This window comes from Haliaeetus albicilla, chromosome 25, assembly GCF_947461875.1.
Source record: "Haliaeetus albicilla chromosome 25, bHalAlb1.1, whole genome shotgun sequence".
Classification (NCBI taxonomy): domain Eukaryota; kingdom Metazoa; phylum Chordata; class Aves; order Accipitriformes; family Accipitridae; genus Haliaeetus; species Haliaeetus albicilla.
Window position 1 is genome coordinate 371,825 of NC_091507.1, and position 15,086 is coordinate 386,910.

General features: G+C 48.3%; 1 protein-coding gene across 3 annotated transcripts in view; it reads right to left on the reverse strand.

Annotated features, from left to right (window-relative positions):
• NHS (NHS actin remodeling regulator) overlaps positions 1–12,934 on the reverse strand; it is a 268,450-nt gene extending 255,516 nt beyond the window's left edge. For all 3 annotated transcript variants that reach the window (XM_069770295.1, XM_069770296.1, XM_069770294.1), the window contains exon 1: positions 12,191–12,934. In XM_069770295.1, coding sequence (XP_069626396.1) covers positions 12,191–12,593 — 403 coding nt within the window. In that variant the 5' untranslated portion in view covers positions 12,594–12,934. The remainder of the gene's footprint in view (positions 1–12,190) is intronic.
• Positions 12,935–15,086: the final 2,152 nt, after the last annotated feature.

The following is a 15,086-nucleotide window of genomic DNA, read 5'->3' on the forward strand; positions in this document are numbered from 1 at the left end:
GGGAGGGGATGGGAAGGAAGTGAACTCAACCACAAGATGCTTTTGGATAAAGACACAAAGTCAAAACAGGGAAAGAACAAGAGACATGAATTACATTGAATTTTTACCTGTGTAACGAGAGCTGTAGTACTGAATATTTTCTCCCTTGTTTGACCAGGTTGTTGCTGATGTGGCTGTAAAACTCTCCTCCCCTTTATTAAGCTGTTCTAATTTCAGTGACCAATATTATCTTGTCCAATCTTTCCACTGGTCTTCCTCCTTCATCTAGCTGTGTGGTTTTGCATATAGATATATAAAAAGGTGTTCTTCTTCTAGTGACATGCAGAATTTTGAAGAAGAAGATGCTATCCAAGCCTCTTCTATTTCAACTATTGTTTGTAAAGGTCTGGACAAAATTGGGCACAGTAATTTACTTTATGGTAACAGAACCTTTTAGTCTCACAGTCCAACACGCTACTTATCAGGTCAGCTCTAGAGCCAAACAGGAAACAAAATTCCAGAAAGGAAATAAATAATCACCCTGAGTTGCGATATTTTGCAGCTCTCTCTCATTTCCTTTAACAAATTGCCATTCTGCTGGGTTCTTAGAGACAAGCAGATAAATGAAAAATACTTCTAATCTACATTAATAATTTGTGTTAAGTTCCACTTGGGCAATTTCATAAACGAATAGCTGCATTATAGCTGCTGAAGGTAGCTGTAACCCATTCACTCATTTACAGACCCAGTACTCCTCAAACAGGGGTGCTCAATTCCATAGCATACCTGTAGGCAGATGATTTTGGATCTGATACAGAATTGCCCTATAAATTTTGCATTTATTGACAGAGGTCCCTAAAAAAGTTTACAGTGCAAACTGGGTAAATAACCTGGGTCGTAGTTTAGATAGGCAGCCAAGCGTCAAGGGGAACTCTAAGCACAGGTGCTGCAGCTCTGCTTCAGCCTCTCTCCTCATCCTCCTCTGTCAGACACGGGCAGTCAGCCTCATCTGCAGTCAACCTGTGGTCAAGGCTGCCATCCTAGCTCACCTCCCAAGCTCTTCAGCTAGTTTTCTTCAAACAGATCTGGTCCAGAGCACTGCAGTGCACGGTGCACGAGGCTGGCAACTGCACATCTGTTTGTACAACACAGCTATCTTACCACAGCCCTGCTACCTTGCTGTGTGGGGATGGGTTGCACAGCTGGCTGATAGCAGATCTATTGCTGCCTGGGTAGCCCCGTGCCCCAGGCAGTGGCCCAGCCCCACAGCCCTGCCCTGGGCACGTTGGCTGGCCCAGGAGTGAGCAAGAATGAAACTGGAGACATCTGCCTGCGGACTAGCGTTGCTTTGCCACTCTGGCTTAACTTCCTGCGGGCTCCGGGAACCAACTGACACCAGCTAACAGTGATGGAGAATTAACAGTAAATCTTCAGGTAAGCCTCCTAGTCTCCATTGGGAGGATTTTGTCCAGAACACAGCTCATCCAACCTCTGTCTGGGCACCAAGGCTGAATCAAGCCTGTGGCAGCTGTAACAGAGGCCAAGAAATATTGCTGAAGTCATGAAGTTGCGATACTTATTTTAGGCTATTAGCAGAGTAATGACAAGATGATTGCCACAAAATACACGTCAGCTAGGGTGTAATTTGAAAGTAAAGGAACTTAAATCAGTGATTTTAATGTGCCAGCGACAATGAATGCATTTACAACATCTATTAAAAGCAGGTTACGTTAGGGGGAGTGGGTTAATTAAATCCTAGCAGGTTATCAGTAGTTTATTAACTGAACAAGACAGCATGACATTAAAGATAATCAATGAAGAATAAACCACAGTCCTAAAAATTAATACTGTTCATTCTCACAATAAGGGCGGGTTTGCCTTTACCATTAACACAGAGGTAAAAGCGTAGCTGCATCCTCTGCAGAAACGTCATGAAAAGAAGAGCAAAGGATAGGATGGCCCAAAAGGAAAGTCATTCAAGGCATAAGTTTCAAAAAAAAAAAAAAAGAAGATTAAAATTGAAAAGAAATAATCAGTAATTCTAGAGGGGAAAGAGGAATACGAACAAGCAGTTTTGCAAGCAGCGGAACTAATGAAGCCTGGTTTTCTCTAGCTTTTATGTCATGCAAAGGACTTTCACATTGAAGAAAATGTGAGCTCCAACTGGAGCACTTTTTTTTATTGGGTTGGAATATTTATATGGGATTCTTTCCCCAGCGGATTTTCTAGTGTCTAATAAAGAACAAGCCCTTCCTTCAAATGCAGCAGGAAGAGTCTGATCTCTCCTCTACGTGGCAGCCTCTTTTATGATTCCTACACCCTGGCAATGTAGTTGAAATTGTAGCTGAATAACAGATACAAAATTTCTGAATGGCTGGTGTGAGATACACCAGCATGCCCACCCCCTCCCCTGCTATACGTGCACAGAGCATGCTATTCCTTAATACTTGTTTTGATAAGAAACAAGGCAAAAACCGGTGTTGTCAGAATAACCCATCCTATAGGGAAAATTTAACTTTGGCATGCTAACTGTGTGCAAGACTTCAGGCAATTTGCTGCAGAGACCAAGACTTCAGGTTCCTGCAGCAATACTTGCTGCAGCGGAGCAGAGTGAATATGGGAGGGGAGGCTGGATCTCTTAAGCATGCTGAGATAGGAGCCCCTGTGACGATGTTAACTGCTGGGGTACAGGACAGCCAGGGGAGCCGTGTTTAGCACAGCCTAAAGCAGCAGAAGCCGTGCTATGCAGCCAGAAGAGTCTTTGGGTAAGTATGAGAAATTCATTCCCCCAAAAACAAGGACAAAAAAAAAAAAGAAAAAAGATGATGCATTCAAAACTTGGACTGTGCAGAGCTAGGTAGCCTCCAGGGTAAGACCTGAGCATGTGAAAGTCAGTGGTCAACCCATGATACATACTTTTCCTTTTGAGAAATGAATTAATACATATCTCTTGACTATCCTCGTGTACACAACACTTCACCAAAAGCTGCTTCATCAAAGAAAAGACCATGCCTATGCCAAGAACTGGCCCTCTTTTTCCTACAAGTACATAAATAAACCTTACAGGGCGAAAAAAATGGAGCCGAGTAGTACCTGCTCTTTGGACCCACTCTCATTTGCATGATAAATGTTTAACCATAATTAATCTCTCATTTCACTTAAAATTAAATCACCCCTTATCATATCTCACTAAATACTGGATGCAGTGAAACATGTATACCATCTTACAAAATGTTTGCCCATCAGCATCACAGTGAGTTACTGCTGCTTATTCTGAGCTTCCTCATCAATAAGGTCTGACTTCTGCCATCATGTGCAGTCACAGACCATCCAAAGAGAGCAACGCTTGGTAATACCCTTTTTGGGGGGAAGAAAAAAAAACAAACCAACAACAAAAACCAGGCAAAATTGAGCATGCACAGAGAGCACAATTTTGTCTTTAAAGCAATCCAAAGCCTGTGCACACAGATGAATTTTTCAGTGCACCCCACATATTTCACTCCTAAAAATGCCCTGATTCTGCAGCCAGTGGTACACACATCTTCAAGGAGAAGGATCAGCGCCTTTCCCCCCCAACTTGCCCTCCATCCAGGCCAACTAACTGTCTTTTCAAACATTGTCAAGCTAACAAAAAAAACTTTGAGAAGGCAGGGGGAAAAGCTGCAGAGGCCTGAACAAGCTATGCATGTTTACAGCACAAACACACTGCCCTATGCTCATTCTCCTTAACCACATGTACACGCTAGCAAGACGGCTCCTCCAAACTTTCTCAGGGACTCGGTCTGAGTGGCTATAGTTCAAAGTCCAACTGCCTTGGCAGCTGAAAAGAAAGAGAAAACCACAGTGGCTTTGTAAGAATTACAGTGATCCTATTAAAAAAAAAAAAAATTCATTCTTTGCTGAGACTTAACATGGCAGTGCCACGCAGCACTCACTGAATCCTGCAGCATTTCAAGCACACAGCTCCTGGTGTAATTAAACCACAGGCTTAATTAGGTTCCCATCACTATTGCTTTCTTCCTGCCTTCAGCCAAAAAGGTATAAGAAAAGACTGTCCAATACAGATACTGCAATTTAAAGTCTTGAGTTAAGAACACAGTGGGTGTATATCTGCTATAAAATCTACCCTAAAAACATGCCAGTTGTTAAACTAAGCAGTGCATTAGAAGCAGTTAGATATAATGAGAATGTAAATGGAAAGTATTCTAGGGAGATATTTCAGCTAAAAACAGCACATACTGTATGCTATCTTTTATTTTAATCATGCTCTAAGCCCTGCCTTTTTGAACTTTTTATAAATTCTGCTATCTCCCTTTGCAGTTACTTACATATTGGTATATAAATTCAAAGATGAGAAGCAATTAGGAGTGAAGCAAAGACTCCCTCTCTTGATGCTAATACATCAAAGGAAGTGAAAAAACCTTCCCCCCCCCCCCCGCATACACGCTGGGTAACACAGAGAGTTTCTGCTCTTCACAGCCTAATAGCTCAAGTAGTTCCAATCGAGAGTCTGATGTCAGCCTCTGATTACATGGAGATGCCAACTGATTGGAAAGAGCAGCTTCTGAAAATCCCAGCTCTCTGACTCAGAAGACCACACAACCCTCAATGATGCTTTTAAAATGCATATGTTTATTAGTCACATCAGCTGGTCGTATATTTTTTTCCCCGCTTTGGGCATCAGAACATTGCTTTTAAGAGTTCCCTGGGGGTCTCTGCTTGATTTGGGTACAACATGTCTAGGCATGTGTGAAGGAAATATGTCAGATTAGGGGCTTTTTTAAACAGCCGGCGCTCGCCTGCACTCGATCTCTTTTGCTATCCAGTTCGGAGAGAGGAAGAGCCAGGTGCTGCCTTTAAACAGCCACTCTTAAGAAGTCTGCCTTTGCCAGAATGGAGAAGGAGAGGTTGGGACCGGCTCATGCCAGGGAGCACTAAGGGCCGGCTTCCCCTCTTTTCTCCCCACCTTTGCATATCTCTGCCAGACCAGCCATAATCTGATCTGTGAAATTGAAGCCACAGAACAGGTAAACCTACATAAGAAATGTCAACAAAACCCAATTCTGCTGATCCAGAACAGCAGTTGAGTGGCACAGTTACACTGGATATTTGTATTTGCTTCCTGCAAGTCCTTCCCTCAGTCCAAGGACATTTGAGAACTATGCAAGAGTGTTTTGGAAACACTCCAGGCCCTTCATCTTTCATAATGGGAAACTACCATCTTGTATGCATGTGAAGCAACAGGTGAATGACCTTGCCATGCTCTCAGTAAGTTATCAGAGTCTGCTTATTTCTTAATCTCCAGATCTCTCCTGTATCAGCAGGGGAACTAACCAAAAGTAGGAATGACTCCATTGATTTCACTGGAACACGCACCTCATGTTTCCATATGAACACATACTTTAAATTACAGTAAAGGGAAGCAGGAAAGCCAATGCTTTAGCCTCCCGCTCCTTTCGACTCTGCTAACACATACTTTAAATTACAAAATAAAAATTACCACTTTAAATAGAAGCATGGAGTTTTAAAGGGGCTGTGGGAAGTATTTCTGTTAAACCATCAGATCCAGAGTAAGTCTAAGTCTCTTATGGGCCTGATGCTATCTTCTCTGCAATTTTACTCCCATGTAAAGGACCCCTCATTGGTCTTTAAAGGAGTTAAGCCATTTGCACCAGGATTCCTAATAAACCTACTGGACACCCTTGCTTGGCTCTTTAGTATGAACCAGAAAGAAGTTCCACTAATGATTATGAGATTACACAGCTATATAGCTGCAGTGAGGTGGGAATGCAGCTTTGAATATGTTTGGATATTAGGCCTTTTGACTGACAGTCTCTTCATCTAGCAAAAAAATCCCCAAACAGTTCAAACCTGTTACATCAGTTTCAGTACTAGCTGTGGGATGAAAAGCAAGGAACTACAGAACAGCAAAGGCCTTCTATATTGTACGGATGGAAGACCAAGTAAATGAGATTCAGCAGATTTTCTTTAGATTTACATCTATATAACAGGGAATGGCTTCAGAGGAAAACCACAGCTGTCTACTGTTCACCTGTTACCCAGTCGTGCCAGGTAAAGGCTAGTGAGTCCACCTGAGCAATGGGGTCTTAGAGTCTTTCCACTAAGAGTCTCCCTGACCTCAGTGGGACAAAGGATTTTAGACTCTGCTTTTGCCTGCAAAGAGGCCAGAGCCTGTTTTCCACAAGCGGACATGACTGAAGGTGACGACGTCCAAAGCTTTACATCCCTGCCAAAGCCACCTGACAAATTCCATGCCGTTACCATCTATCACTTACTAAATGGATGAGACAAAAAATCTCTCAAGCCCAGCCTCTGAATGGTCACGTTCTTGTGTAAAAGGTCTTCTATCGCTATTCTGTAAACAAAGATAAGGAATCTTTCCCCTAAATGACAGTACTCTAGCTAATGGTGCTCTAGCAAATGTCACAGTAAGGTGGGGATGGGATCCTTACCTGAGCAGGTTTTTCTTCCTCTGTTCCTTTGTTGTTGTGACAGCAGTAAAGGGAAGCAGGAAAGCCAGTGCTTTAGCCTCCCGCTCCTTTCGACTCTGCTAACTTGCCATCAACCCTCTGCATTTAGAAGAAGCCAAGCACTGAGGAAATTCTCCAACTTTCCCACACCCACAACTTGGGCTATTTGCATTCATGGGCAAACTACAGTCAAGAGCACCAGAGAGGCGAGTTCTTTAACCCAAACGAGTATGCAGCAACCAGCACAACACCAGAAAACCATACCTGGGAAGTATAGCCAAAAGCCTTTCTCCTTTTCCAAAAGGACAAGTGAAGAGGATGTGTCATTCCATTTGGGCAGGTGCAGGACACAAAGCTGAAGGCAATGGATTACTACATCCAGCATACAACTCTGCTTTTCTACAGAGGTTTTATTCTGCACCCAACAAGGATTTGCCAATTAATATACTTTCAACACACAAAGGGAGATCTGAACACATCCTTGTGCCTCGTGTCCCCCAGGCTACATTAGTGTATACCTCAAAAAGGGTAACTACCCTTACACTTAGATATGCTTATACACTACAAAGCGCTATAATACAGAGTTAAGGGAAGATAGAAATCTGTTCTGATTTGTCTCCAGCAGCATCCAGGATATTTTTATGTAAATGGATCCAGCCCGTGGAGGTGTACAGTTGTGCCTCAGCACAACAGAAAATCCAAACAATGAAAATTGCACTTTAAATTCTCTAGAATTTTGTGAAGCTGGGATAAAGTGCAACACTTACCTCCCCAACTTGCACTTGCTTCTTTTGTCTTTCGAGACAGCACCTACTCTTAAGGTCTTATGTACCTGCCTGAAGATCTCTGCAAGAATGCTCCCCAATAGTTAGCCTGGGATGGCCTTACGATGCAACTGTATCCTGAGATGGAAGCATTAATGTTTCTAGATTCCATTTCAGCAGCAATTGAGACTTTTAGCATGTTAAGTCAAGGAGGAGGAGAGCCATTATCTACCTGATGAGCTTTGGGTCCAACACGTGTTTTGTAAAAATAGGATTGTGGCATAAGGCACATAAAAACCTTACAATTGATTAAACATTTCCCTGCAGTGCTCAAAACCCAAACAGAAGAGCATTATATCAATGTGGAAAAACAAAGCAAAACAAAACAAAACAAACAAAACCCCCAAACCAAACAAAATCAAAACAGAACCACCTAAAAAGCACAATGAAAGAGACTAAAAGCAAAAGTGAAACTAGCCAGGCTGTTCTCAGCAACTGACTTCAATCAAACAGAATAAATTAATGCAGAGCCTAAAATGATAAAGAATCAGTTCACAGCTGCCTTTTTCATGTGAATACTGACACTTCAGGAAAGAAGAAAAACCTATAGGGGAGATCACTGCAGAGATCCAGGGTCCTCGGAAGAGCAGAGTAACACGGGAGATCCCCACACTTCTAAGCAGCTGTATCACTAACTGCAAGCACGTAGGAAAATCAGGAATGGAAAAGTGGAGCAATGAAGATACAGCAGGCAACCACTGGGAACGATACAGCTTTTAGAAAGACTGGCTACTGGTAACACACTGATGCTTTCAGAAAAAAAAGCCTGGAACGTGTGGAATTCTCCAGGATGCCAGGGTGCAAAGAGGATCTCGTTAACTAGAGCTTTCAAAATCTGCTGCCCAGTCGTTGCCGGTTATTCAGAAAGCAAGATGGCTTGCATCATCGGTTTCTGAAAAGCACAATATTCCACTTAGACTGCCAGATCTGTTGTCCCCTGGACTGAGAAATCATCTTTCCAAATAATAACAGAGGCACCGAGTCCCAAGTCTACACACAAATCCAGCACTTCTACATTTCTGTATTACCAAGATAATCAAGCATCTAATAATAAAACTGGGCAGTACCACAGTGCTCAGTTCTCTTGCTGGTAATAAGAAAACTCTAAGCAACAGCCACACTGACAACAATCATGTTATTCCTACATGGTTCTGCTTTAGAAGCGGACCCTGGAGCTGCTCATGATGAAAAGCAGTAAAGTACTTGGAGTGGCAGAAGGGCAAAGTAGTTAGTTCAGGAGCTGAGCAGGAAAATATTTCTCACCCTTGTTTCTCTTCCAGTCAGAGGGTGGGAAAAGATTCATATTTGCAAGATGCTAGCTGGCCAGAGGCTTATAAGAAAGATGAAAGGACAAGCAGCATCTGGGAAGGCAGAGGCAAGGGACCTTGAGTTTTTGAAGATGACCTGCTAGCAACTGCCCAGAATCCATCCTTTATTGTACCTAACAAGATTTTCCAATCACACTTTCTGAACAGTGGCAAAAAAAACCAAAAGAGCAACACATAGGTAATACCTTTACCAATAGCTCAGCAGAGGAGTTTTAAGTACTCTTCTTAAAGCAAAGCATACCCAGTCTTGCAAATGTTCACCACTTCGATAGCAATGCAGCTGAGAATGTTAAGGCTTCATGAAAATAACAGTGGTAGTGATAAACATTACTGGAAAAATGCCAGTTTTAATTCATTTCAATTTTCTGTTAATATTCCCTGAACCCAACATAGATGTTTTATTTGAATACAGCAATACATAATTTTTGGCATAAAATTCACATTATTAGGTAAGATCATATGATAAGCTATTTTGAAGAGACGTCCTTTCCTGCTTCCCTTCCCCTTGGTATCATCTCTGCGATTGCCAAGGAATGGCATTCTGGGCAAGCGATGGGGGTAGGGAAACCCCTCTGTAACCACTGGCTCCAGTAGTTCCCAAGGGCGTGTTAGCCCATTATTTCCTTTTCCTCACCCAGAATGTGCTTTCACAAGGGAATCTCAAAGTCCAGCTGGCTTATGAGGCATGGAGAAAAAGGCCTTCCAATGTCACAGCTCAGTATCTAGGGCATGTCTGGTAGCATTATTCACAAATCACTGTGCTGCACTTGGTGTTAGAACATCAAGAATATCTCACTGTGGCAAGACAGCCTAGTAGTTTTAAACTGAGTACTTAAAAAATGTGTGGTTGGGCTGCACCGTCATGGTGCTAACAACATACCAGTACATGGCATCTCAGTCAATACACCAAGCAGCCCAGCGCCTCCAGACTCCTGGTATGCAACAAGTTCAATGTGACCGTTACAGTCATGACATGGGTGCAGGGGCTGCATGCCTGTCACCAACCTGTTCCTTGTGGTGCGAGTCCAAACCTCCAGCCAGTTCTGAGTTAGTCTTAGATATGCCATTTGGGCTGGACAGCCAAAAGACAGCCCATAGGCCACCTCATCATTCCCGTGTTTGCTGCTGGTGGCAGAAGTCAGCATGCCTTAATGTGATGCTGGTAAGGTCCTGGGCAGACCTGTGACCACCTGCTACTGCTCTTTTGGTTTCAAAAAACCAACTGGGTGCCTTGAGTGGAATACTGTCAGCAGTGAACTGTGTAGGTTCTTCATGCTTAAAACAAACATTAGCATAGTCTTGCTGATAGTAATAATGAAGAAGGAGGTGTCAGCCCAGAAAGGAGAAAGCATGCTATCATTATACACTACAGCGAGGATGGGCAGTTTTATCTGGCCCTTGGGAACACTGAGCAGTCTGGAGGCCAAAGGGACGTGTCACTGTGGATGTGTATGGATTTGGGTGATGTGAGGAGATGATGTGCAAAATGGTGCTGTTCAACTCCAGGTCCGAGTTGAGATGTTCAGATGCAGCACTATGCAAATGTGCTTGTCCAACACTGGGTAGGGAATAAAAGCAGCCAGAGCATGCAAACGTGCTTATGCACATTGGGTCAACGTGAAGACTTTCACCTTTAAAGCACATGTGGCACCGCGTTGCGCGCAGAGAAGCAATGAGGACTGGGCAATGTGCCTGTGAGCAGCTGTATAGCTGGAGGCGAGGTACCCACACCTACTGGAGGATGGGCAGTGGCAAAGCCCGGTATCATGGAGGAGCCCTTGGCTGGCCAGCCCAAGGGACATCTGCAGCTCTATCAGCAGCACTGCGCTGTACATTGTACTATATACAGGGGGCAGGAGGAACAGCAGGCACACCCACGAAAGATCATGACCAGAAGTCTCTCCCCTCCTAAAGAGGCAAGGATTTAAAAGAAAACAACACCACCAACGAAGCGGATTCTACATGTATCATTACAGGGGTAAAGCCAGACTCTTTAATTAAGCGCATGACATAACTGTGCTGTAATATCAAGGTTTTGCACTGTGATCTGAAAACAAGCTGCACTTGCACAATCCAGAAAGAAAAAAGCCATACAGATTAGACAGGGTAAGCTCTGCTCTCACTCACATCAGAATATACCCAGTTACTCTGCTCCGCTCAAAAGACTTACAGATGAGAATGTGATACAAGGAGTTTCATTTCCTCAGACAGTTCCCTCACTACACCAGCCAAGCCTCCTTCTCACCATAGTTTCCAATCACAGCCCAGCACTCTGCTCTGATTACACACTCATCCTGAAACCACAGAAAGCCTCATTCGGTCTGATCTACAGCTGACATATATTAATGTATCACCAGCAAAGTCACTCCACAGTTGCCAAGGATGTAGTTTAAATACCGCTGAATACTTAAGGCTTGATTCTGTTAACCAGCACACCTTCACTGATCCTAGAAGAGTTACTTATATTCCACACCGCTCCAAAGGGGAGGAAACCCAGAGCACGATTTTTTAAACGGCACACTCATTAAAAACACCTAGAAGGAAGGCATGCTCTGATTTACCCCAGTGTAAATTCACTGCACTGTACTCACTGGAGGTACATGGGATTTAGAGGGGAACAGCAGAAGGCAAAAACTAAGCCAAATTCCCCTTTGAAGCCATTGTTTTTCCTAAGCCAGATACCAAGAGGACAGGATCGACACCAATCTCTGCTATTCCGGACTTCCAATCCACAGCCCTACCTCTCAGAGAAATACATATTCAAAAGCACTTAGGAAGTGTATGCGCCAGTGAGAGTACAAAATCATTACACTGCTCTGAACACGAGCCATATTCAGCAGAAATCGGCAGCTGTTAGGACTACGGAGCCTGTCACCGCTTTTACGGCTTGGGTGGAGAAGAGGCAGGATTCAAGCTCTTCTCATAACACAAGTCGCATATTATTGCCTTGATCTTTCCTCTCCTCCCCCCCCCCTCCCGCGGCTCTTCAGGGGCACTCTTTAAACAGAAAGAAGTCATTAACCAAACTTCCTTACGCTATGGCCCCGAAAGTTGGCTAACGACGAAGCAGCTTTATTATTTCTACTTAAGAGCTTAAAATTTCGATCGGCAAGTCAGAGACAGTTCCACGGGGAAGACAAATCTGCCCGGGAAGGCGGACGGGCCGGCAAAGGGAGAAAACCCAGAGATGCCCGGGGACGGGGGATCATCCCCGCCGCCACGGTCCCCCGGGGCCCCGCAGACGGACCTCGGCCCCCGCCCCGGCCAAACCCTCGGCTGCAGAAGATGCGCCCCGAGAGCCCCGCCAGCCAGTTCCTTACGTAAGGCACAAACACTGACATCATCCCTCCCGCCGGCAACGCCGCGGCGCCCAGCGGCGCCCACCGACCCGACCCGACCCGGCCCGGCCCCTTCCCACCCCGCCGCCCGGGCTCCCTTCGCGCCGGCTCCGGCCCCGAACTTTGCACGGCCGGGTTGCCGGGGGGTGCCTTCCCCCGCCGGGCGCCCCGGGCTGCGCTGCGCTGCGCCCCGTCCCGTCCCGCCGGGCGCCCCAGCCCGCGGTACTTACGCACTGCCTCCTGCTTGGGGTCGAGGCCGCGCACGGCTCCCTGGAGACCGGCGATGCGGCCGTGCAGCGCCCGGACGCGGCGGTGGGTGCCCTGGATGTCCGCCTCGACCTCCTGGAAGAGGGTGCAGGCGTGCCGGGCCACGTCGGAGAGCTGCCGGAGGATCCGCGACAGGGCCACGTTGCTGACCGAGCAGAGGTCCAGCACCATCAGCACCGCCGCCGCCTCCCTCTCCCCGCCGCCGGCCGCCTCCGCGCCCTCGCCCGCCGTCCCCGGCTCCTCCGGCGGCGGGTCCCGCGGCGGCAGCGGCGGCGGCTCGGCGCCCCAGCTCTCCTCCAGCACGGAGGCGGCGGGCTGCCGCCGGCACAGCCGCTGCGGCTCCACGGTCCGCTTGGCGAAGGGCATGGCCGAGCCCTCGGCCGGGGCTCTCCCGGGCTCCCGCGGGCACTGGCGGGGATCGCTGCCCTCCTCCTCCTCCTCGCCGCCGCTCCTTGCCCCGCCGCCGTCACTCGCGGGCGGCCGCCGGCGGGCGGCTCATCGCCTCGCTCCCTCTCTGCGCCGGGCTCCTGGGCTGCGGAGCGGCCGCCGCGCCGCCGAGCATCCGCTGCCGCCGCCGCCGCCGCGGGGAGCCGGGGCGCATCCGCGCTGGCTGTCTCGCTCGCTCGCACGCCGTCCCGCTCCGGCGGCGGGTGTGAAGGGGGGGCCCGAAAACCCGGAGAGAGGAATCCCGCGGCCGCGAGGAGGAGCGAGCCGCCGAGCCTCCCGCCCGGGAGAGCGGCGGGGCGGGGGCGAGGGCGGGGGCCGGGGGCCGGGGCGGTGCCGAGCGGCCGCCGCCGCCGCGGGGAGGCGCTGCGGGCACCGCGGGGCGCGGGGGGCTCCGTCAGGCGGGGGCCGCCGCTCCGGGATAGACCGCGGCCCGGCCGGGGCGACTCTGGTCCTGCCCCGCCCCCCCCCGCTCCGGCGCGGCCGGCCTGGCCTCCGGCGGGAGCGCTGCTGGGGTGCGGAGGAGAGGAAGATGAAGGAAAAGGTGCCGAGAGGGACCCAAGTGGGCGACGCCCGGCTGCTGCGGGAGGCAGGTGCCTGCCCACGGGTGTCACCTCACCTCTCGGGGCACCGCGGGGGATAGGGCACCCGCCAAAAGCAGGTGGACGCGCTCGGGCACTTGCTAGGAGGTGTCAGGGAAAACTGGGTTCTGGTCAGGCCAGGAGCACTCTTTCTGACGCAGGACAGACGAGCTTGCTTACATACACTCCCAAAAGTTGAACGTGCCTAACGAGCAGGCATGAAATCCGAACGTAAACTGTAGATTACTGGTGGTAAATACGCAGAGCAGATACCGCAGAAAGAGCTACCGTAAAAGGAGAGCCAAGCGGCTGCAGATGCAGGCATTTCGCAGTTTGGAAATGCTGGCTTAAGTTTGCCCACTTGACTTTAACTTGTCATCCTTGCACAGCTGTGCTGCGATACAGTCTGTCATTACCTGACCACGTACAGGCAGCTTTCAATTACCTCTGGTCAAACAGTCTGAGTTGCAGATATCCGTGCCGGAGAGACCACCAGCCCAGTGGCACACGCACCCTGGGCTCTGCGGGCACAGCCACCTGCTCCTGGGACAAGCTGAGGTCCGGAAGGCGGATACCGTTCCTTTCGCAGAGCCCAAAGTCTGAGCTGATAAACTTTGCTGGCCCCGCTGCTGGCTTTTGGCTTGGACAGTTCACGTGCCTTCACGCTGTGCCTCTGGGGAGGGGAACACACCACCATGCAGAGTTAGCACGGGTCTTAGCCCAAGTTTGAAACTTGGCTTGAAATAGGCAGCCCCGGCCCTGTGCCTGTAGGGGGAGGAGGGCACAGAGCCTGCCCCTGCCTGCCCCGGTCTCAGTGCCACCCCCACACACCTCCTGGGGGGCCTGAAGTTCGAGTGTGACCCAGTGGGAGCGGGCAGGGATGTGAGAGCTGTCGCAGAGCTGGGGCAGTGCTCAGGCAGTACTAAAACTATGTCTTGGGCCAGAGTGGAGCCCTGCTAAAATCACTGGGGCATTTGTACACCATAGTCCTGAGTTTCTTCTGCAGCAGGGTGGCTTTTAGCCCCAGTAACAGAGCATGGACTGTACAGCTTTTCCTACCTGTGGGAGTCATGGCATATTATTTATAAGCCACTGAAAGGTATTTTAATATTTCACTTGAGATTCATAAGCAGGGAGGGAGTGCTTGAGTTTTAATGCTCTGAAAAGAGCAGCAGCCGTCCAAACTGGTGTGGGATCACAAGAAAAGGACCACAGGAGTCAAACCGGTTGGAAACAGCATTATAGCACTCGCCAGGCAGGAGCAGGAGCTACCCCTGAGGAAAGCAGCTCCGGCACTCATCCTGCCTCTCCCTCAGGCACCCGATGAGCCACTGGATTGGGCCATTCCTAACAGGTAAAAGCTGCACGAGGCAGGATTTTACACTGCGCCTTACCACAGCCTCCCGGTTGCATGTAATGTCTGACCAGCTCGGGGGGGACAGGAGCTGTGCAGCTCTCTTCCTTCCCTTGAAAACAACTCCTTGGTTCCTTCAGCATATCCCTACTCATCCTCAGCAAAGCTACTCGAAGGCAGCACTTGCACTTCCTTTCCTTTTCCCAGTCTGTTATTACTCTGCATTACTGTAGGCTCCATCGTCTCTCCCTTTGTCCCAGGCTTGGAAAGGTACAGCTCGCCTGAGGGACACTACTAGTCCCAAAAGAACTGTGTGACTTCTGTATGTAGCAGCACAAGATGCACACGGTGCCAAAGCCACACATGACTGACCTTGTTTAAAGGAGGCAGGTCCTGCCAAGTCTATGCATCTTCACCATAGGGAGCATATCTTCATTTTGGAGGTCTCACTGCATTTCTGTCCTTCCCTCCATGAGTGTA